Raw genomic sequence first — 22,913 nt, forward strand, 5'->3', positions numbered from 1 at the left:
GAGAATTACCAGAAAAGATACTGGTAACTTAAAAACAATTACTCAACTATTTCAATCTCATTAGTTACTCCAAACTAAAAACATATTTACTCTGAAATAAATGTCAATAAGTTCATTGACATTTATTTCAGAGTATTATATAACTCACTAAGCTATTCCAGATTGGTGTAAAAAACAAAACAAGCAAAACCAAAGAAAGCGAAACCAAAAGCAAAACTGTTTTTCCACTGTGTTACAAGCTTTTATAAAACTAAGTCCTAAACAGTTTGCATCTTCAGAAAATTACACCAGAGGCAGCAGTAATGTTATAATATCTAAAGAGCTAATCTAAAGGATGAATTTATGCCATAAAGATGTAGTAGGAGTGGTACAGGAAGAGTTTCTGAAGCTCTGTGTTGGTGGATTGGACTCAATATAATTTCACTTCAGGCTCTGAACTGCAGTGCTGTCTCAAGCATAGGCTAGATTCAGTGCAGAATAATGAGCTCCTCTCAAGGAGGGCAGCCATTCTCTTCATCCCTAGAGAGTCCTTCCCACAAAACCTCCTCTAGGAAGCAAGTGGCAAGGAGAGGGGTAGGGAGATCATGAGCTTCAAGTCACACGGGGTCACCTCTTTTCCCAGCAGAACCGTTACTGTGAGCAGCATCACTTTTACACCAAAAGGGGAATGAATCCTGAGTCAAGTCACTCTCAATGCTTTCTGACTGCTCTGTGCTTCTCATCTGACTTGGAAAGTGAACCTCTTTCCTGCCTAGGTGATGCTTATGGAATAGGATTAAAAATAAAAAAATCACTAGGACATAAACCTGAGAGGACTCTGAGTGAATTTTTTTTCTAGGACCTTCAATAAATCAAAGCAACCCAGGGAGACCTAATCCAAAGAAAAGTACCTATATAAGGAGATGGCTAAAAATTATCACACTTTTACTGCCACAAAAAGTCCATAAAAAGCAAAAATGCACAAAAACAAAAATCAAACAAAAAACCCACAAAAAAACTCCACCAAAAACAAACCACAAACAGGAACTTACCAATATGAGCCCTGTCAGAAATTATTAGTCTCTTTTCCCAGCCTTCTAGTCCTTTAAAGGCAAAATGAAATAGTTTAAATTATGTTTTGTATAGCATTTTTGTCTTCTGATGTATAAAGTATAAATACTTTTCATGCTTAGACCTCAGTCAATCTATTTTAAGACTGAGCAATCACATTACAGAGAAAAAAGAAGTAATTTCAGTAATTAAAACTTGGCATCAACCTATTAAGCTGAGAAAATCAGACTTATTCTGAAGAAGAATTCAAGCTACTAGCTCTTCAATTTTAGCAAACAATTAGTAGCTCTTTTGGTTCTGAATAATCTAGACCATTGTTTTTTTCCCATTTCTAGGAGCCTGCTGCCAAGCATAGCTACAGACATAACATGAAGTATCCAAAAACCGAGTTCTGAATCAAGAAGTGATTACCAGAGCACCTCTTTACATTAACATGGTCATAGCGTACACCAATATTCTAAGAGGTAAAATGACTTGGAACAGGTTAACACGCTTAAAAAGTCATTTCACTTCTTAAATTCATTTTTTAAAGCAAAGAAAAATGTCTGCAGACAATTCTGATTTAGATTATATTCTGAAACTGTACAGAGATTCCTTTTATCTGCCTTCCCATGAGGGCTCTGGCACTTACAGCAAGACTACTGTCAGAAAGCAACAGTTAAAAGGAGTTGTGGAAAAATACATTGTATGTAACCTATACAGAGGTATCCTCCATCTAAATAATTTGAGTAGTGTGCCACAAACTATTTTAAAAGTGCTATCTTCAAATTCTCACCTTTTCCTTTCTTTAAGTTTTTTTCAGCTTCTTCAAAGAGTCCTGGCAAATGAATTACAACACCATTTCCTGAAGAAAATCATTATATAAAATTTAATTAATTATGTTGAGCAAGGGAAAAAACATTTCAAACAGTTCAAAGACACTTCATATATTGTGTGCAAAGTATTTTAAGTTCTTTAACACACTGCAATTTTGATTCTTAGGAATTTGTCTAAGCCAGATTTGTTCCTAAAGCATGCCTTTCTACCTACATGCATTGAATCTTCCTAATAAATGCAACTTTCAATTTAGACCAGTACAAACAGGAACAGAATTGTAGAACAGTCTGAAATCCAACTTCCTCTTTCTCATGTCTAAAATTAACTTCCCTCTTTGTACTTCACTTTAATAAACTTACTGCTTTCTGAAAGCTTGGTACATTATAAACACTAGTATCCTTGCAGGCACTTTTTTGGTGTAAACAGACACAAAATATTTTGTACAAAGAGGTGGGACTGTTAAGAGACCAGCAAAAACAACAGAGGAAAAAGCCCTATCAAAAGCAAGCTCACCTTCCTACAGCTGTCACACTGCTCAGAAAAAGACTGCTAGTTGATACAATTAACCAGCATCACTGAGTGCCTAAGAAGGAGCATTCTCACAGCAAAACTGAACCATCTTAAGGTCATACCAAACTCAGTACATTCAAAGCCACCAGTAGAACATCTAGCTGAAGAAGGGATCTGCCATCCAAAACTATTTGCATATCACCTAATTTCACACAGATAAAAGCATTCTACACTAAGTATTTTAAGATTTTTTCACTATTACCTTCATGATGTAGTCCTAAACAATAGGAATACTCTACTTTAATACTCAATCACTTTGCCCTTACCCTTTCTTAAAAGAATCTAGAAAAAGCTTCAGAACAGGCAAGACCAAAAGACAGAAGATAGAGGCAAGAGGATTTGTAAAAGGTTCTGTCCCAACTACTATATTGTTAAAGGATGGGGGCCTTCCTATTCAACCAAGTCTGCCCAAGAACACAAGGCAAATGGGCATCCTTTTTTTACTGTTTTCAAGTGATAACCTTAAGAAACACAGTACAGTAACATCAAAAGAGAACAGAAGTAGTATCATCTGCCTCAGCCCTCAAAACTAGGAACAGTTAACATCCCAAACTTCCCATCATCAACAGGAATCTATTTCCATGCCCACTGGCTCCATTTCTGTAGAAGTATTAGGCAGGACAAGTTGATCCATAACTATCCCATTATCAAGTCACAATGTAACAGCTGAAAAGGGGCAATTAACCACCAAATCCCATGAAGTACAGATTTACTGCTGACAGAGTATACAGTCACTACCAGCTGGACTGTTTATGAATCAAGTAACTCGTGACAGAGGCTCTTCAGCTGCTCTTTAGCAAACTGTCAGTGACCACTTGCTCTTGGCATAGATACCAAACTGAAAGGCAAGACTGCAAAGCAATGAGATGCAGGAAGAAGTGACAGGAAAGGCAAGGCAACAGAATCCTGACCGGGGTATCAAAGGAGCAACATGGAAGTGTTGCTAAGTCATTGCCTTTAGTGACCAGAGACCCAACCTGTTTGGTGAAACAGCACTCAAGCACAAACATAGTATAATGGTGTGTACATATGTTTTATGTTTACCTTCATTTTTAGAAGGAAATTCTATGGGCTACACCACATTATTAAGTAGGTTGGCCATCCAAGCAACGCAAAGAAAAAAACACCAACCATGTAGGATTGGAAACAGGATTCCAAGGGAGAGTGGTACGGGGGTAAAAGTAGTTTTTCAGGGACAACAGACTAGATAGCCTAATCCCCTCTTCACAAAGCAAACAGATCACAGGTCCTGGTATCACCTAGTACTGCCAGTGCCCTAAACCTTCCCATGTACTCTCCTAAAAGGACTTCTTGGAAAGAACTCAAGAGTGTGGAAGTCTTTTGGAGTTAAGCATTCATTTCACAATCCAACGGAAAAGGGAGGGAAGAACTATGGTTCAAAAAGTAAATGGTAAGTACTTAACAGGGCTAAAGATCAAATAAGAGTGGGGTATTCTGAGAATAAGAGATATAAATGGTAGAAAAAATAAAAGAGAATGGGAAAATGAAGATACACTGGGCAGCTAGCTGCTAACATTGGTAGGATAGAAAAGAACAAAGGTGAACTATCCAAGACAAAAAAAATTCTGTTATCCCAACTTCACAAATGAGTAAGGGCAGTATCAAGAAGACAGTCAACAATCTAGGCCTATGAAAAACTGAAGAAAAAGACTCTTGATACTGTATGTTCTCAGATATATTTTGTTATTTTAATGTGTCACAAGTCTGTAACTACAGTCCTGTCTGTTTTTTAGATGTCCCACTTACCAATGAAGGCAGTGACTTTTGGATTGATGATCCCACTTGGCAGAAGATGAAAGTCATATTCCACAGCATCCACAACAACTGTATGCCCTGCATTGTTGCCTCCCTGAGTGGGGGGGGAGAGGGAGAAAAAAAGTGTTAACAGATTTTGACACTAAAGACAAATTAACACACAGTATAGAGATCAAGTAAATTGGTTACACAGTTTTCATTTCTGTTACTGACAAAAGAGCATTCAGAGACTTCCCAGGAAATCAGCCAAACTTGTTCTGTCAAACTGGACAATTTCAACATCAGTATTTTCTGCCATATAGACTTTGGACAGTGTTTTGGTTCATCAAAGGTACAAAATTGTGGAATGAGATTAAAATATTTCTAAAATCATCATATATAAATATTCTAGAACATGCAAACATTTCTAAAAGCCATCATCAATTTTATTAGTTTTCTGGCACAGTTATGGAAAGTAAAGTATTAAGAGTGGAATTGCAACCTTAGCAAAGTAAAAAAAAAAAACCAAATCCCCAGTTAAACTGGGAGTATAAAACCATACAGCTATTGGGATAGATAAGTGTCATCACAGGCTTGCTGTTCTGAATTTTGGGTTCAGACCTTTGAGTGCTTTTCTATGAATAGTAACCAGTGAAACTACCTAGTTCATTCTATTGCTTCCTGATAAGAGAAGTTATGTAAGAGTACAAGTCATTTATGTTAAATGCATGTTATGTTAAACATGCTTTTAAGGGGTGAATCTAAAAACAAGTGAAACAACTGCGTTTTCCTAAGTTACCAGAAACCCTTTACATCAAACTAACACTTTAAATGTTTCTAGCACTTTTCATTACAACAAAGAGAGCATTAAGAGATCCATTAAACTCTGAAATCCATCTAAAATACTAAAAGAAGCTTGTGACCAAATCTTAAAGACGGTCAAGAAAGGCTTATGAAACTAAAAAGATTACAAAACAGTTACCAAATATCCCCAGTTCTTGTTTGCTGTACTTTTGAAAATAAGCTTATATTCTCTTGTGACCCAGTCATTTGTGCAAGACAAGGTTACATACAAAACGGTTCTGTTTGTCATAACCACAGGAACATCCTTTAAAGGCTCCTCACACCCGAAGTTAAACAAACTGCTGCTTCACAGAAAGAAAACCTTAAACAAAGTCTTTTATGCCGACACACCTCTCAGCACAAGACAAACTGAAGAAAAGTATTATATGAAAATAAACTATAAACATTATTAATCCATGGAATTATAAATCTGAAACATTTCAGAAGATTGTATCACAAATGGACTTTTCTAAGCAAGGGACTCAACAGCTACTCACTACTTCTGTAACATTCATGAAGCATGAATCCAATACATAAAGCTGTATCTGACAATACAAATAAAGAGTAGTTGTAGATATCAAACATTTGTGCCAGTACACAGACACACATGCCACAGGAACAAGCCTAATCTCATTGAAGTTAGCAATGAAAATTTTGTAATTTTAGCATTATTTATTTGAGGACTTGTGACCACTTCACCTCCCCTGAAAAGAGAGAAAACTCAAAAACCTTCACCCAACAAAGGAAATATCTGAGTTTAATACAAGTTTAAATTTTAAAATAACATACTGCAGAATTTTTCCACGAACTGAACATTACCTTGAAGTAGCTGTAAAGATTTTTGGATGCAGATTTTCTTTGCAAGTGATCTGACTCAATCAGACAATGATAAATTTTCAATTCACAACAAATGAAACATATTGAACCGAGACATAAAGCAGGCTTTTCAAATTTACTCTTTTAAAAAAGTAATAAATGCTCAGGAATAAACTTCATGCTTGCATTCTTTCTACTCAACAGCTTTAAGGAAGGTTATTTAGCAGTCTATCACTCCACAATTGTGTCTCTGATTTAAAAGGATGTTAACTACATTAGCAGATAGATAATTTATAATTATTTTTGAAATGAAATGCTGATACTCCTGAGCTACTGCAAGTTACTCCAAAAGTAGACAATATTTTAAGAACTATTAAGTTATATACTTATATAAAATGCACTAGGTATTTTTTGCAATAAAAGACATTAGTTTTCTACTTAATATTTGAGAAGCTAAGCAAACCAGCACAGTTATGCACTAAAGTATGATTTATAGTCAAGTACTTGTGCTGAAAGTGGCAGTTACCTTCTTCCATATCAGATTCCTTCAAATTATTCATTTCTATCAGATTCACTGCTAGTATCAGTCTAGACTTTAACATGAGCACGGAGGCGCTTTAAATGGAAATTCAATAGACAGGTCTAAGAACAACACTGAAGTACTGAGGTATTAGTAATTTACAAATTGGAAGACAAGTCCAAAGTCTCCCACAGCAGCATAAATAAACTGGACTAACTCATAAATAACACTAGTATTAGTGAATGACTGTTCTCTACTAGCTGGACAAGTTAATTTCATGTTTTGCTTCTCAAATTATTTTAAAAAAATATAAAGGTTCTCTTATGTCATGAATATCAAAAAAAAAAAAAAAAAAAAAAAAAAAAAAAAAAAAAAAGAAAGAAAACCTGGCCACTCTAGAAATCAGATCATGATCAACAATAAATACAATAAATTCTTAGTGTCCTAAAGTCTGCCAAGTTACTGGTGCCATTCAGACATGGCAACCTAAAGTTCAGCAGTCACATGTGCCTGAACAAGGTGTACAGCACACAGCCTCTGACTCTGCTGGTCACAAGAGTGGAACTGCTGACTTCAGGCAGTGACAAGATTTCATCTTTGCACTGCTGAGTGACGCCAGGGGTGCTGGTTCCATGCTTACTGAAAAATACCCCATGGCTGACAGAATAAAAATGGCATTTTACTTTCTAAACCTTGACTGTTCATGCAACAGAGCTCATGCTTCACCTAGAAGCAAACTACCGGTATTTATTTTATTTCTGCATGTTTACTGTGAGCAGCTCCACTTTAAGGAATTTTGCCAGAGTAGAGACTAAAGTAGAAAACGTGTCACAATTCATTATCTTAAGCATATGAATACTTCAAGGTTTTCAAAAGAGTATTTTCAGATTAGACTCAAATTTGACTCTCCGAAATTACTGACTATAATATTATGATGCCCACAATGTAAAAAGATGCAATCCCAAAAGTGTTATTGATGGAAGCTGTGTGCTAGAATATTAAGTCAGTCCCCAAACTGCTCTTGATGTCATTTTGTCAAAATTAGTCATTTTGAAAAGTATTTTTAATTTCAAACCCTATTTTAAGAGAGCATTAAAGTAACAGCATGTCATGAATTCAATTTTCAAAATTCTTCTGCTTATTTACAGGTAAGCTCTACCCTAACTGCAGAAGTGCAAGCATGTGGTTACACAATATGAGTTGTAATATTTTAAAATAATGGTTTACACTGTACACTTTACAGTGAACTTGCAGTGAAGTGTACACATGTTGTGTGCTCAGACATTGCTCAACACAGGTTTGGTAAACAATTCTAATTACAGAAATCTGAACTCAGCGTTCTAGTGGTGGTGAGGTGAAGGGGAGGGTTGTTTTTAGGTTATGGGGTTTGAATTTGTTTTGGGTTGTTTTTTCCCTTCTCCAGATATTGATGTTAATGCAGGCAATTACTGCCTCTGAGCATAATTTAAGCTTTAAACTGATGAAGTCACTCCTGGCTTCTGTGCTTTCCATCTGGATTTCTCACTCCTCCTCCCTCTTCCAACTAAACCAAATGGGATAAGCTAGGTCATTCAAACTAACACTCCCTCTGATTCACATGTTTAAACATTAATAATGGAGAACTAACTGTGGAAATTATTTTCACTACTAGTTAAACAAAGTCCATGTTCAAATGATATTCAATACCTTACATAAAGCTTTTGCCAAAGGGAAATTAAGATATACAAGTCATTTCAGTCAAAATATACAGTCATTAAGGCTGGCAATACTCCCTAGCTAACTAAATAAAAAATCAGTTTACCACATCTCAGTAATCTTCTAAGTACCCAAACAGGACTTCTCTCCCATACATGTGAAAACAAACACGTGTGTGCCAACACAGGCAGTGGACAAATGTGCAGCAGGACCTCAGGATGCTCTTGCTCAGTCTGGAATACACCACACACACGTAGCACTGGCTTCCTTTGCCTTTCTCCCTACACAATATTTCCTTTGGCTGAGCCAACAAGTGTGCCATGGCCAAGATACTCAGCCCTGAGGGCAAGGCAACTCTGGATTTGCCTACAAACAGATCGAGTGCACAAAAGGACTGATGGGGCTGAAAGATCACTTCTCATACATGAAAGAGGTAAGACCCCAGCAGCACTCTGAACAAAGAACTCCTTCACTGGCATGCTTTCTTCCCATTCTGCAGAACAGCAGCAGAGGAAGCCTTTTTCATCACAGAAAAATGTGTATATACGAACAGAACAAAGAACATAAAACCAATTCTACAATTCTCTGGCAACAAAACAGCAACCCAAAACAAAGAGCAGTAAGAACCAGCAACAACCAGTAACACCATGCTCCTGTCAAGGGGCTCACTCAGGACTAAACCTGGAGTCCCAGGCATACTTCTCTTACATAACAGTGCCATTTACTTCGACATCTCTATCAAGACATAGCATTGCAGTCTAAGCAAACTTTAAGGTTTCTAAAATTGGATTTTCAGAAGTCAGCAACCTTCTTAGCACTAAATTAAGCTAAAAGCATTTGGTTTGTTTGTCTTCCTTCCTTCCATTATTTTTTCTCCTTGTACTTGGAACAGTTCTCTCTCTGCTCCCAAATGATTTTCAGCGACCAAAGAATCAGCACTTTCAGCAGCCCACAGCTTTATCAAATTACAATGTAAAATCCAGCTCAAAAGGGTGCCAGTTGGATTGGAATGAAAACATTTCCTTCCATTTATTGGGAGACACAGCATGAAAACCATCATGAATAACAAGCATGAACCTTTGCTGGGTGTCCCAACATGACATGAGCTGCTGAAGCGGGTTCAGAGGAGGGCCATGAAGAAGATGAGGGCTGGAGCATTTCTTCTGTGAAAACAGGTTGAGAGAGCTGGAATTGTTCAGCCTGGCAAAGAGAAGGCTCTGGTGCAACTTTACTGCAGCCTTCCAGTACCCAAGGGACCTATAAGAGGTTTGGAGAGGGACTTTTTACAAGAGTTTGCAGTGACAGGAAAAGGGGGAATGGCTTTTAACAGAGAGAAGGCAGGCTGAGATTAGTATATTAGGAAGAAATTCTTTACTCTGGGGGTGGTGAGACACTGCAACAGGTTGTCCAGAGAAGTGGTGGATACCCCATCCCTCCCTTAGAGTGCCTAAAGCAGGGCTGGATGGTGCTGTGAGCAACTCAGTCTAATGAAAGGTGTTCCCACCCATAGCAGAAGGGGGCTGGAGCTAAGGGATATTCGAAGCACCTTCCAACTAAAACCATTCCACAATTCTGTGATTTCAGTATGAGGATTTAGTCTAAGGACTTAGTTTGATGGATGAACAATTTACAATCCTATTAAGAGATAGTAGCTTTTTTCCTTCTTGCATAATCTTGACACTATTAAATTACAGGATTATTTTAAAGTATTTCAAGGGCAATAGGGAAAGTAAGATCAGGTACGTGATCATTACTTAATCTGTAATATTTAAACAAAACCTGTGTAGGATAACTGAACATATAAACTCTTACAAGGCATTATTCCAGTTTTACTATTGCAGTATGCTTAAATGACTTTCTTGAAAAAGCATATGATCCCTGACCCGTAGCTAGTAATTTTGAAATATCCAAGTTATTCAACATGTAGAAGAGCTACATTTACAGGAGACAGAAAGGTGCCCACTAATACACAAATTATCACACTACTACTGTTAAGACTGATAGCGATCCTTGTAACAAAGCCTCATACCTACCATCTACAAACATAGTTCCATAAAATATTCCCTACAAAACACTATTTTTTAATACTTTACACTGGCAAGCTGTGCAGACACATTTTCTTAAAGTAAACAAAAAAAAAAACCCACAGTTTTTTTCTTTACTACAGCTTGTTAAGGATTAATTAGTCCAAAAATCCTTCTCAGTGTAAGCACCACACCCAAGAATCTGCATATTCAATTCAGATAGGTTGGTCAGTACTAGACACAAAACAAGATACCATTCTAAAACATACCTATCCTGGCAAACAGGAACAGAATCAGTGACATGCACACAGAGGGGTCATAAGATAGCAAAGGCAGCTGCAAGCATTGCTCTTCTGGGAGCTGTTTGATAAACATTCTTTGAAAACACCCTTTTCACAAGTGTGTTGAGCACCTGAAAATACTAATTTGAAAGGAGAAAAGTCATTATCTGCTAGCTGACATTTTACTAGAAACAAGCTTGAAACATCAATAAATCAAACAAGTGACTTCTGCTAGCCAAAAGCCCCTATCAAAGCACCAGAAAGCAACACTCACCACAAACACTGCACTTGTGCACCTGACACAAACACAGCAGTTACACAACCCTGTGCCCTTGCCCAGACAGCATCACTGGAAAAACCACTGAAGACTAATGAACAGTATCAGAGGACACACTTTAAACACACTGATTGAACAGTGCTTCTAATAGGACATCTATGGTAATTTTAAGGGTAATCAGTTCAGCACTTCATCTGGCTATGCAAAATTACTTACTTTCTTTTGCTTTCTATAGCTTTTAAATACCATAATTGCCAACATTTTGAGTAAAGAACAGAACAAAACTAGTAAAAATATTAATGCAAGCACCTGACTGCAATTTTACAATTTTTTCCTTATAGCTCTGAAGACTGAAAAAATTTTTAGACGTATAACTACTACAGAGTCATACTTTGGACCCACACTGGTAAACTCCTAAGGATGAGCAACTTTAAGGATAAGTCGTCTCACTTTGAACCTTCCCAAAGCTCTTTAGATTGCTACATTCTGTCCATGCATAATAGCTTTCTAATCACATATACAGCAAGCATGGAGAAGCGGCATTGATAATAATACTTAACAGCAATTTTTTTCCAGAATTGCCTTGCTGTACAAGTGAAAAGCCCCCAAGGAAGGTTCATAATATTAAGCTGATTCACTGGACAAATAAGAACCAGGCTTTTTACTGGAGTTCTGTAGGAGTCTTGATAATTTAATAAAGTTAATTTGACAAAATAGTAATGACCTATGCTGGTCTTCAGAAAGGTGAACTGATGACTATTTAATCAATACTTTTGCAACATAATCTCAACTCCCAGGATTAAAGAGAGATGCTCTTTTTAAACCAAAAGATTATTTTTTAATGAATTAAAATAGCACAAGGAAATTTATCATCTAAGACTTCAAGTTTCCAGTGCATAACCAGCCATTACCAAAACTCAGTTTATCGAAGTGGATGTTACAAGCTCTGGTATATTTTATGTGGAATGCCTGTTAACTTCGGAGCTCATGTGAAGCTGAATGAAGCCAACAACTCGGGAAACATGGAATCTCACTTCCCAAAAAGACTGAAAATTATACAAAGCCCTACTCAAATGCTTACAGAAGCATCCTCCTGAACCAGAACACTTTTTCTCTGGTGAGTTTGATCAGAGAAGTTCCTTGCTCCTCAGTTTTGGCCAATCTCACTGGTTTGCTAAAAATGCATGCAAGGGACATCACTGCTTGTCCTTCCAGTTTAAGGGATAAGAATTTGCAGTTCTTCCATCATCTTCCTGGCACAGGGAACTCTTTCAGTGAATGATGGATATACTTAGTATATCCATCATTCACTGAAAGACAGTCCCTTTCAGTTTTAAATTCATTCTAGCTTAAAACTTTGGAGGTTTCCCTTCCTTTTTTTTTTGTTTGCAAAAAAAGTGACAACAATCTAATAGGAAACAAACATGAATGGATCAATTTAGATATTCAGCAAAACCAAAAAGGAAAGCAGAATTTTTGTACATAAGCTGAAAGCAAAAAATATGTCTCCTCATTATAAGCAGAAAAAAAACCCAGCAAAGCTTTTCTTGTTCTGGAAAACCTTTGTGTAGAGCACAAAGAGCAAGAATGAATGTGTGCCATGTGTGGTACCCAAATATTACATGTGCACATATGTAAATAGAAGATGCAAGTAAGAAATCACTGCAAGAACACAAACATAGTGCATGTAAAATTACGACAGAGGAACAACAGCATATCTTTCTCCATTTTAGACCTATGTATGTTGAAAATAGGTTTTTTTTTTCCCAGAGCCCATGTCTGTTAGTCAAGAGCAGACCAGATGTTAGCATAAACACCAGCACAGTTAAATCCCTTCTGAACACATAAAAACAGTTCAACTCCCCCTGCCTACAGCAGTCCCACCATAGCTGCTAAGACTGGTCTGCATTACTACAACTTTACTTAGCAGTGGAGGTGCTTAGGAGAAAAAAGACTGGAGGAAAGCAGATTGAAATTGCAATTAACAGCATATTGTGAAATGGCTCTCTAAACTGGTACTAAATACAAGAGTATTCAGAGCAGCTTTGAAATACTGACATGTGCATTTAAGAGAACCATCTACCCAAAAAGTCTATGATGACAATCACTGCCTTTTCTTACGACATGATCATGCCAAGTTGTCTATCTCAAAAATATGATGCCTCAGGGAAGAGCAAAGAAGTCTTTCAAGTTATTTCCTCTAGAATAAAAATTAGTTGTCTACTTTAAAGAGATGTTATCTCATGCAATGTTAAGGAAGAAGCCATACACTCCTTTCAACTCCCTCCATCAGATGTGTGTGTGCATAATTTTTTCTACAGTTTACTTTTATTGCTACCACATTCCAGCATTCATTTTTAGCTCAGGGCAACCACTGTTGTTTCTGAGCTAGCTATCCAAGTGACTGCCAAGTTGGGCAAGAAGCAAGTCAATGTTGCTTTGGCATCATATGCTTGTAAACATTTTCATTTAACTCTTAGATGAAAAGTAAAAAAATATACCAAGAAAGCTGGATACTACCATCACGTACAAGAAACATGTGAAAGGCTGCTTCTTGCTACAATCAGATTCTGGGAATGCTGAGCACACCTTTCAAAAATTCATCAGTCTAATGAGACACATCTGAACCCCATGATGCATCCCCAAGTAGGCACAGCTTTGCAACTGCTACGCTACTCACTTCTCATTTCAAGACATATTGTCAAAAATTTATTTTGACCTTAAGAATGCAAACCATCCCCCTTTAAAAATGCATAAACAATTTCAAAAGCCACAAGGTTTGGATATTAATTCATTTTCTCATATTCTCATCTATTTTGTGATTAGTTTCTCTCTCTCTCTCTCCATCCCCACTGAATAAACAGCTAACAAACCCTAGTGCATAACCTACCACTGAATCTCAGTATAAGCAGCAGCCAGCAGTTAGCCATTTTCTTCGTTTACAAATCCATTCATGTTTGCAAGATCTAAACCTAGTTCAAGGAGCCATCACATTACACACTTTATAAAGGTTTCCCAAACTTTGGCTAGACTTCAGAAATTTCTGAATGTGTAGTACAAGCGTTGTTGCGTTAAGAATGTAGTTTGAGGCAGAATGTAACAAAATAAGAACACTGTGTTTTACACATTCACCTGTTTTCTCCTAACAAATAAAACATTACCTTTTCTAAAGTCCATTAATCTTCTGGAACTCCATCCACTTCTCTATACTGACAGAATTAGCTCTGAGGACTACTACAGAAAGGAGTTATTCAGAAAGACTCTTTAGAGATGGTTCTGACTTTGTTTTACCCGACCTGCAAAATTTTATTGTGTGGCAATGCCTATATATGCCAGGCAGGAAACAGGAGTTATTATTGAAATCCAGAATAAAGACCAATCTATCTCTAAGAGATAAGAGATCAAGTGAGGCAGGCAGATAAGGAACAAGAAAAACATTCAAAGCACAGATATGTCCAGCACTGCATTGCTTCAATGCACAAAACCCCACCAACGTGTGCTACAGTCACAACAATATTCAAGAAAGGACATGAAAAACAAAAAGTTACTTTGGGAATACTTACAGAAACACGTTCCAAATGCATGAAGTAGCACAGTAGAAATAAAAAAATGCATTTGAAATCTTAATGAACTGCAGCAGAGTATTGCACCTCAGTCACCAAACACATACATTAAGCTTCTGTAGCAACAGGTAACAGTAAGATGGAAAGTGCACTAAGAAATCAGTAGATCAAGATATAATTTGCTCTTTAGTGCTTTTAAGGCCTTCTTTGTTAATAGTGCAAACTTTATGAGCTGGAAAAATCACATTTAAACTGTTCTTCTGTTTAAAATAACGTAGACATTGTGTGATTGTTTACAGTAATGAGAGATCACCAGCCGGTGATGCTTTAAAGCAGATCTGTACGCACAGGGCTCACTGATGGGGGATGCCAAAGACAGAACTTCAGTGACTCTTTCCTCACCAGAGCACACCACTGGCACGCTGCCAACCACCACAGGGTCCAGCAGTGCACCCAGCACCAAAAGAAAGTTCTACCTAGGCATCACTGCTGAACACCTGAGCAGCTAAAAAATGAGCACCAACAACTATACCTATTGATTCTGGTATTCCTAATTCTGCATGCCTTGCATAGGCTCTAGAGTCAAATATTTTTCAAATGAGAATATTCAGAAAAAAACAGTGGGCTTGGCAAATGGAAGATTTTTTTTTTTATTCCCATTTTTTTTTTTAAAAAGTAGCCATATAAAGATTAGTGAAGGTATCAGGCAGCATTAGTGTGAGGACTTCAGTCGGCAGCTGATCGATGGAAACCATTATCAACCGCTTATCAGCTGATTGATGGTGACTGCTTAATCCCAAGGATCTGGGCACTGAAAACTCCTCTAGATGTTGCACTACAGTTGCCACATCATCAAGCCATTAGCAGTGGCACTGCTGCACACACTGCTGTTGGCCAGAAGAGGAAAAGGGACTATGAAGCCTCCACACACTGCAATTCCCTTGCATTAGCAGCTCAGGAGTCGAATCCCACAGCAGGCACATCACACTGAAACCAGACGAGAAGATCTGGCAAGAAGCTGCAATTCTGCTTCAAAGTTGCAACAACTGTAGGACAGAACTAAAGAAGCAACAAAATGGGATTCTTTAGCATGAGGAATATGGGATAAAAAATAAGTGAAAGCTTAGAAATCTTCTTTCTGTGAATTAATTCTCTGACTAAATCAACCACCTCCAACAGTAAGAAAAGGAAGTGACCAAAACTTCCTGATGAAATGAGTGAAAGAGAACAGAATCATTGCAAATATTACATTTTTTGCTGTATGGTAACCACTGGTAGACTGGGTGGAGGAGTGCTGTTAATATAAGATATTCACAGCATCTTTTAGTACTGCATTTGTTTTGAAGAAAATATTATCTAAAATAACTTGCTTGCATTAATTTCCCATTTCCATCACTTCCACTAACAAATGAAGCTCTGATAATTCATTCTTTAACTTGACTGCACTCTGTAACGGTAGGAAGTCCTTAATCAGAACAAGAAATGTTTTCCTTTAACTTTACATTATCTGTGGAATTTACAAAACACAATGTAACCTAAAAATTGTCAGGTTTGCTGGCATCAAGGCTAACTGCTTACTAAGAGAAAATTATATCAATCAAATCATACGAAACCAAAGTTTTTCTGGCAATTAATCCTGAATCCCAAATCAACTCTTGCTCTATTTTACTGTCTGAACTATGATTTATGGGATAGCATGTGGACAGACTTTGTTCTTTAACACACTGAAGAAAAGATACAGGTTTCAGTGCAAAGTCTCATCAATATATTTGTTTTATCAACAGAACCATTTTACCAGAAATCCCCAAGAGGTAAATCAAGAACAATGAACAATTCTGATTTTACAGTGAAAGAACAACGACACACTTGACCTGTCATACAGACACATTTGTATTAATTGTACATGAACTCTGAGCAGTATCTTCACAAAACTATCATAGTTGCTACTGCAGTTTCAACTACATGCTTGCAGCCCCTGGACATATCTTAATTTTAGCTTAACTTCTTCTAACAGTTGTTTTTGAAACCATAATAAATTAAATTGTTAAATTCTGAAGCTGTCCTCTGAAAATACCATTCTCTTCCCATGAGCACAAGACTGCTTTTCACAACCTCTAAACCTACGATAAAATACTCTAGAGGGTGCTATTTAGAAGTAGAGTCATAATGCAACTCATTTCCTGACATACTCATTCAGCTAACTGCTGAATGAAACCCAAGTAAGCACCTGGTCCCAAATGCCACAGTTGGTCGATCAAACTGGAGTCATCGGCACACACGCTGCTTAGGAGACAAGAAGGCCACAGACTTCAGAGCACAACTTCTCACAGTGCCTCTACAGGCACTGTAAAACTGAGTGATAAGTCACTCTCACTTCTGGGACAGGACCATGTTCATGCTCTGCAGCTGCCCAGAACAAAGACCAGCGAGAAGAACCCTGGAGTGTCTCACTGCAAGTACCACACGAGTTTCCAAGACATCTCAGACCTGCTACATCAACTTTCCCAGGCTCCAACACTTGTAACTAATAAATTTTCCACAAGAGCACTCTGGAAATATTTGACGTCATCCACAGGCATTCTAGCAACTCTGTGGCATGATGAACAGAAGGAACCATCCTGGAATAAGTAAGAGTATAACGGTGAAATAAGGATCAGAAGCTCCAATTACAGAAAGCTGATATTAGCAAGCACCAGACCAGGGTGTGACTCTCTTTCTTGCTGGACTGGTACCATTACAAAGAGCAAAGGGTCAGACTGATTTACCAGCACTAACAAAAAGTTCACAAATATGCTTGTATACATAGAAAGAATACTCAATAATAATTAATTATTTTATTTTATCAGTGCCACTGAAGGAGAATATTCCTATTTTCTCCTCTCATTCTGAGAAATCATTCCTCGTGCTTACCCTGTTCTGGACCTCTCTTCTCACCAAGGTCCTTCGAACCAATAAAACCCAGTTTTATTTACTAGAACAGTAGAAAGCAAATCCAACAAATAGTTTCCTGCCACTCTGATGAATTAAATCAACTTAGGTGTTCAATTGCCAGAGCTAGTGCGTGGGTGGAGACTCGAGGGGCACAGCCATTTACAGGGAGGGAAGAAAGGAGGAAGAAAAACTTCCTTCGTCAGGAGCAACGAGCTGTTAAAAATGGCAGAAGTTCATGGCTTGCGATATGGCCACGAAATTCTAGCTTGAGATAACATCAGAATTTTTCCCTTTTCTTCATCCTTTACCCAGCTGAGTCAAAGCAAGTAACAAGCACATGAAAACATGTGCTCCCAGAAATTCACTGTTTGCCTCTCTTGTCTCTCCTCCAAAACTCAGTATTAAACACACACATTCACCTAGGCGCCCTTCAAGTTTCAAGAACAAAGTCGTAAAGGACGAAATGAGTCAGTCTGTTCTATGACCCACAAAGCCACGCAGTCATACCACAGCACCATCAGATTTTATTATTAAAAAAAAAAAAAGAAAATACCAAACCAAAAAACAGAGAAGTGGAAAAAATAATTCATTTGTGAAAACAGCCATTTAAGAATATCTTTGTTTACTTCAAAATTTAATTCCCTGAAGTTCAAGGTATTGACTTGTCAGCTTTGCAACTGACTTGTTTTTGAAAACACCAGTTTATGTGCACTTCTCATTGGACAACAACAGTTCAGCGTTTGGACTCTTTGGGGAATGGTACACACTTCCAAAATATGTTTATTTAAGAGCAAATTTGATTTGCGCAGTCAACAAAAGCACACAGATAACAACACTTACGTGAAACCTGCACATACTACAGGCATTTTATGCTGCTGTATCTCTCAATTTTAAGAAAAAACCGTGCGCAGCTTCAGTTCACTGTGCTGTGCTCTCCAGAATTACTATACTAGAGATGCTAAGAAAAACACCTGAGATCTGTGTTGTTTTAAATCAGGCATTAAGAGCATTTTGCTTGCAGGCTAGAGACGTTTTTGGGGTTTGGGGTTTTTTTTTGCTTTTTTGGCTGGAATAAGGCCTCCGTAGAGAGGGAAAAAAATCCATAAATATCTAAGTAGGTAAATGTGGGATCCCATTGACACAACACCGATCTCGGAGCGAGGGCAGGCGAATCATTTTCCAGCCAGTTTTAGCTGAGGACGCCCGAGTAGTGGCGGACTACGCGAATCCCCCACGTGCATCCTACAACTCGCGGGCGGTTTCGCGCCGCTGCCGCTGGGCCCGGGAGGGCTCCGGGCGGGATCCCGGCCCCGCGGCGATGCTGCCGGAGCCGCCGAGCGCGGCCCCTTCCCGGCGCCCCCCGGACACAAAGAGTGGGAGGCCTGAGGGGGAGGGAGGACGCGACCCCAGGCGCATTCCTGCTGCCGGGGGCCACCTCCGGGCGGCGAGGAGGGCGCCTTCCTCTTCCTCCTCTTCCCCCGGCGCCGGGACAAAGGAGGCGCGGGAGGGCTGCGGAGCCCGGCACGGGGCTCCCGCCAGGGAAGGCTCCGCTGCCCCGCAGCCCCCGCCGCCCCCGGCCCTGCCGTCCCCGGGCGCTCGGGGTACAACCGGCGCGGTTGGAAGCGCCCGGCGGGGCCGGTAGCGGGGCCGCCCGCCTCAAGGTGACACTCGCGGCCTCCCCCGCGCTCCGGCCGCCTCCCCCCTCCTCCTCCTCCTCCTTACCTGGCACCTGCAGACGATGTCGGCGTCCTGAGCTAGCAGATCCACCACCTTGCCTTTACCCTCGTCGCCCCACTGGGCGCCCAGCACGACGGTGACCCTGTTGCCGGGGCGGCGGGCGGCGCACTCGCCGTTGGGGATGCCGGGGCCGCCGTGCTCCGCCATGGCTCGCGCTGCCCGCTCCGGCGCCGCTCCAGGCACATGCGGCAGCGCGCGGCAGCCGCTCCGTTTCCCCCGCCTCCGCCTCCTCCTTCCCCTCCCCGCCAGGCGGGCGGGCGGTGCCGCCGCTGGCGCGTCCAGGTGCCGCCGCCTATCGGCCTGACCTGCCCAGCCAGTCCCCGCCAGCCCGACCCCTGCCCTCAGCCGGAGCTCGCCGCTCGTTCGCGTGGAAAACCGAAGCGGCCACCGCCGTTCCCGGCCTCTCTTTTCCCTGCGCTCCCCCACTACGCCTCCCAGTTCCGACTACGTTACCCAGCGCGCCGCGCGGCCCCCCCACGCGAGGCGCGGCGGGGAGCCGGGCGCGGAGCATGCTGGGGCGCGTAGTCCCCGCGGCCGCACCTGCGGCAGGACGGCGCCTCGGCGGTTGCCCCAGGCGGCCCCGCGGCGGCGGGAGGCCGAGGCACGGGGCGGGCCGGCCATGGCGGGGCCGGGATGGCGCCTGTGCCCGGCGGCCGTGGGGAGAGGGCGCCAGGGCGGCGATGGCGTGCCCGTGGCGCAGAGGTGGCTGCGGCTCCCTCTCCCTCTGGGTTGCAGCTGCCGCGGTAGCTGCGGCTCCTGCCGCGGGTGTCAGAGCTGCACGCGTGTGTGCAGTGTGTCGCAGCACTGCCTGCGCGCTTGGGCTCGCTGCATCAATGATCGCAGGGCTATAAATTAAAGTTTGGGGAACGAAGGCTCAATATTAGAGGCCATTGTCTCCAGAGACACCGGAACATAGCCCCAGGCTTATTCATGAGGAAATAAAACAATAATGGAAAAAACCATAGCAGAGAAACGCCTTCACCATGCACACTCAGAAGTGGAACTGATGTCTCAGTGGCTGTTTTCCTTCCTTCCTCCTTCATAGAACCAACAACCCCGAGGGAAGATTTTTTTTTCCCTTTTTTTTTTTTCCCTCTAAAGTGGCTATTAGAAAGGCATAAAAATGGGAACGATGTAATAATTATTGCCAAGACAGTTACTCAAAGACCTGAGTCACTGAGCAGTCACAGCAGCTGTCTGGGAGGCTGTAGTCTTTGATTTTAGTTGCTTCTCAGCTCTTTCAGATTTATTCCAGCCAAGAAGTTGAGGATCTATAAAGGCCACTGGAGAAAAGTTTAACTGTGTCTTGTAAAGCTAGAGAGGTATGTAGCACATAATTAAATACAATATTGACAGAGAGCCTTTTTTTTTTTTTGTCTGGAAATACATAAATCCCGAATGTCAGTGCTAACAGATGCTATGACAAAGTAGTCAATTTGGAATGAAGACACTGAGCAACTGCAAATGATGGGAGGTAATTGTGTGTATACAATTCAAGGAGCATAATTCCTTAAAGAAACCTTATAGCCCATATTTTGTCTCCTTTTGCTAATATATATATATATATATATATGTATGTATGTATATATATATATATATATATATATATATATGTATATATACACAGTCATGACTTCTGTATCCCTGCACAGAGCTTGTGGGAAGTCACTAAAAGGCATATAGAGCTGCTGAAGTGATTTTTCTCCAGTCTTCTTGACACAATGGCAAACTTTGCTCTAGTACAGTCACTTCTGAGGCCAGAGATCATCTCATGACTCTTCAAGCATTGGTAAAGATTGTTTCAGGATATGATTTTCCAGTATAGCTGAATCATATGAACACCTCATTGTTGCCAAAGCAAATATTACCTTGGATCTCAAAATATATTTGAGTTCATAGTGTCCTAGTAATGGGATGTAAGTGTAATGTCACTTTCCAAAGACTCTCAGACACAGGAATCTGTTGTTCTGCTATTTGTATTTGCAGGAGAGCTCTGAGATTATGTTTTGGTATGGTTTGTTGTTAGGGAGGAAAATGATAGACACTTCACTTCTGGAAAACCTGTAAATATTTAATAAAGATCAATTTAATCAATAGTGGCTGGTACTGCAAGGTTTAGAATTTTTATGTAATACATGGTATTTTGTGGGTATTATCATCTGTGCCCTCTTCTTTGCAAACTAAATGGAGGCTTTCATTCCAATACTAAAAGATACTAAATATTCCTTATTGGCATGATTCACTAACTGTATTTATAGTTCTAAAACCTGGTAACTTTTGACCAAAGCACAAACACAACTGGTGTGTAATGCCCTTTATCAAAAACAGGCACTGCATTTGTTGTGGCTCATCTGGTATAAGCAAGAAAACCAGCAACAGTATGAAATGCTACTGTGCTGGGTTTTTCCTCAAACACACATGGACTGTATTTGCTTTTTGCCTGCCTTGGTCAAGCTGAGCCTGCTCTGGGAGAGGTCAGGTGGGTATTTAGAGGTGTCACCAAACAGCAAGAGTTTATGTTAAAGGAGTGAAGGAATGTGACTGCCTTTTTTAGCATGAGCAAGATGGTATGTGGGATTGCCTTTGTAAAACTGAAGCCATGGGAAAAGTGTACTCTGGTAAAGCTGGGGTTGTATCAACTTCTGAATTGTTTACAGTGTTATTGACTGGATACAATGAACTGAGGCAGTTACATTTATCACAAATTTCACACTCTTTTGGGTACATTCAGGCTTTTCATCTGACTCCATCTCCTGCCTCCCAATAAATGCAAGAGACTCAGAAATTTTTGATAAACACTAAACAGAAGCAGTGTGAGATCTCCATTTCATTCAGATGTTTTAATGATATATGTGAAATTGTTACATCCCTGTATTTTCATTTATACTAATGAAGTATCCCACATATTCTGATTATGCATTTATAAAATGACATACCAAGTAGTTTAGAGGAGAATTTGGGTAAGAACTCCAGTAGTTCAGAAAATCAAGAGTGTACATGAATGAAGGGTAAGTGCTGTAACAAGGAAGAAGGCCAGCTGGACTTTTGGCTCATGGGTCAGAGTGTGCTACTTCTTTCTCCTTAATGATACTTCTTAATTGTGTTGAAGGACTCCTGAGTGATGTTAATACTTTTCTGATATGGTTTCTCCTACTGTAAGCAATTTCTGACTCTCAGGAAAGATACAGATGGAAGAAATGACCCTTGGCAATGAAAACATCAGTGCACATGGCCTATGGTAGGAGTTTTCTGTTAAAATTGGTTCTGCCTGTGACAATGATATAATACACAGATATTTTACAGGGAGGTCTTATCTACATTAAAACAGTGGTTGCAGAAAAGTATTCTGTGGGCCATGTGGGCCATGGTTAGCTAATCTGCATGTGTCATACACAACAGTGTTAAAGAATAAAATTTTGAAATTTTCCACTAATCTCATTAAAGCATCCAGTAAAAGATAAGTTAGTTTTACTTCCTGATTATTTACAGCATCTTGAGAGCATTTTCTTATTGTAAGTTGATGTTAAGATGTACAGTGGCTCACAAAAAATATTAGGTGTTGAAAACGTCAAAGTCAAAAAAAGCCTAAGAATCACTGTGCCAGAGAGAGTTGGCATCTGTAGTATTTCAGGCTCTTCAGGATGCTGTCAGGTCAGCTTAGGAGGAGAAGAAATCATTACACAGTCAGGACATACATAATTTTATTTGAACAGTGTGCTAATGTAATTGATCCCTGCTTGTTGCCTGTTATTACTATTTTAAAATTAGTTTTTCCATTTAAAATTTCCCTTAATTGTTTTTGTTGCATTCATTAATCTTTTTTCCTCATGATAAAAATGAGATAAAAAACATTACAAAGTCCTGCTTTTGTATGTTATCACAAATTATATATTTGGATGCACTAGCAAGTGTTCCTGTGTCTGTTTTTTTTTTAGAATAGTTCCCTTATCTTAGTCATTGCAAAAGTGTCAGCTCAAGGGAGGGGAACACGGTAGCCCGAGTTTACACAGGCTTAATCTGTTTGAGAACAGCACC

General features: G+C 39.8%; 1 protein-coding gene across 1 annotated transcript in view; it reads right to left on the minus strand.

Moving 5' to 3' along the window:
* Positions 1-19,067, minus strand: part of ADSS2 (adenylosuccinate synthase 2) — a 37,017-nt gene extending 17,950 nt beyond the window's left edge. Inside the window, exons 1-4 of the mRNA XM_058020632.1 lie at positions 18,864-19,067; positions 4,204-4,306; positions 1,826-1,894; positions 1,032-1,082 (exon numbers count right to left, since the gene is read on the minus strand). Of these exons, the coding sequence (XP_057876615.1) occupies positions 1,032-1,082; positions 1,826-1,894; positions 4,204-4,306; positions 18,864-19,025 (385 nt within the window). The 5' untranslated portion in view covers positions 19,026-19,067. The remainder of the gene's footprint in view (positions 1-1,031; positions 1,083-1,825; positions 1,895-4,203; positions 4,307-18,863) is intronic.
* Between the last annotated feature and the right edge of the window lie 3,846 nt (positions 19,068-22,913).

This window comes from Melospiza georgiana, chromosome 3 (assembly GCF_028018845.1).
Source record: "Melospiza georgiana isolate bMelGeo1 chromosome 3, bMelGeo1.pri, whole genome shotgun sequence".
Lineage (NCBI taxonomy): Eukaryota > Metazoa > Chordata > Aves > Passeriformes > Passerellidae > Melospiza > Melospiza georgiana.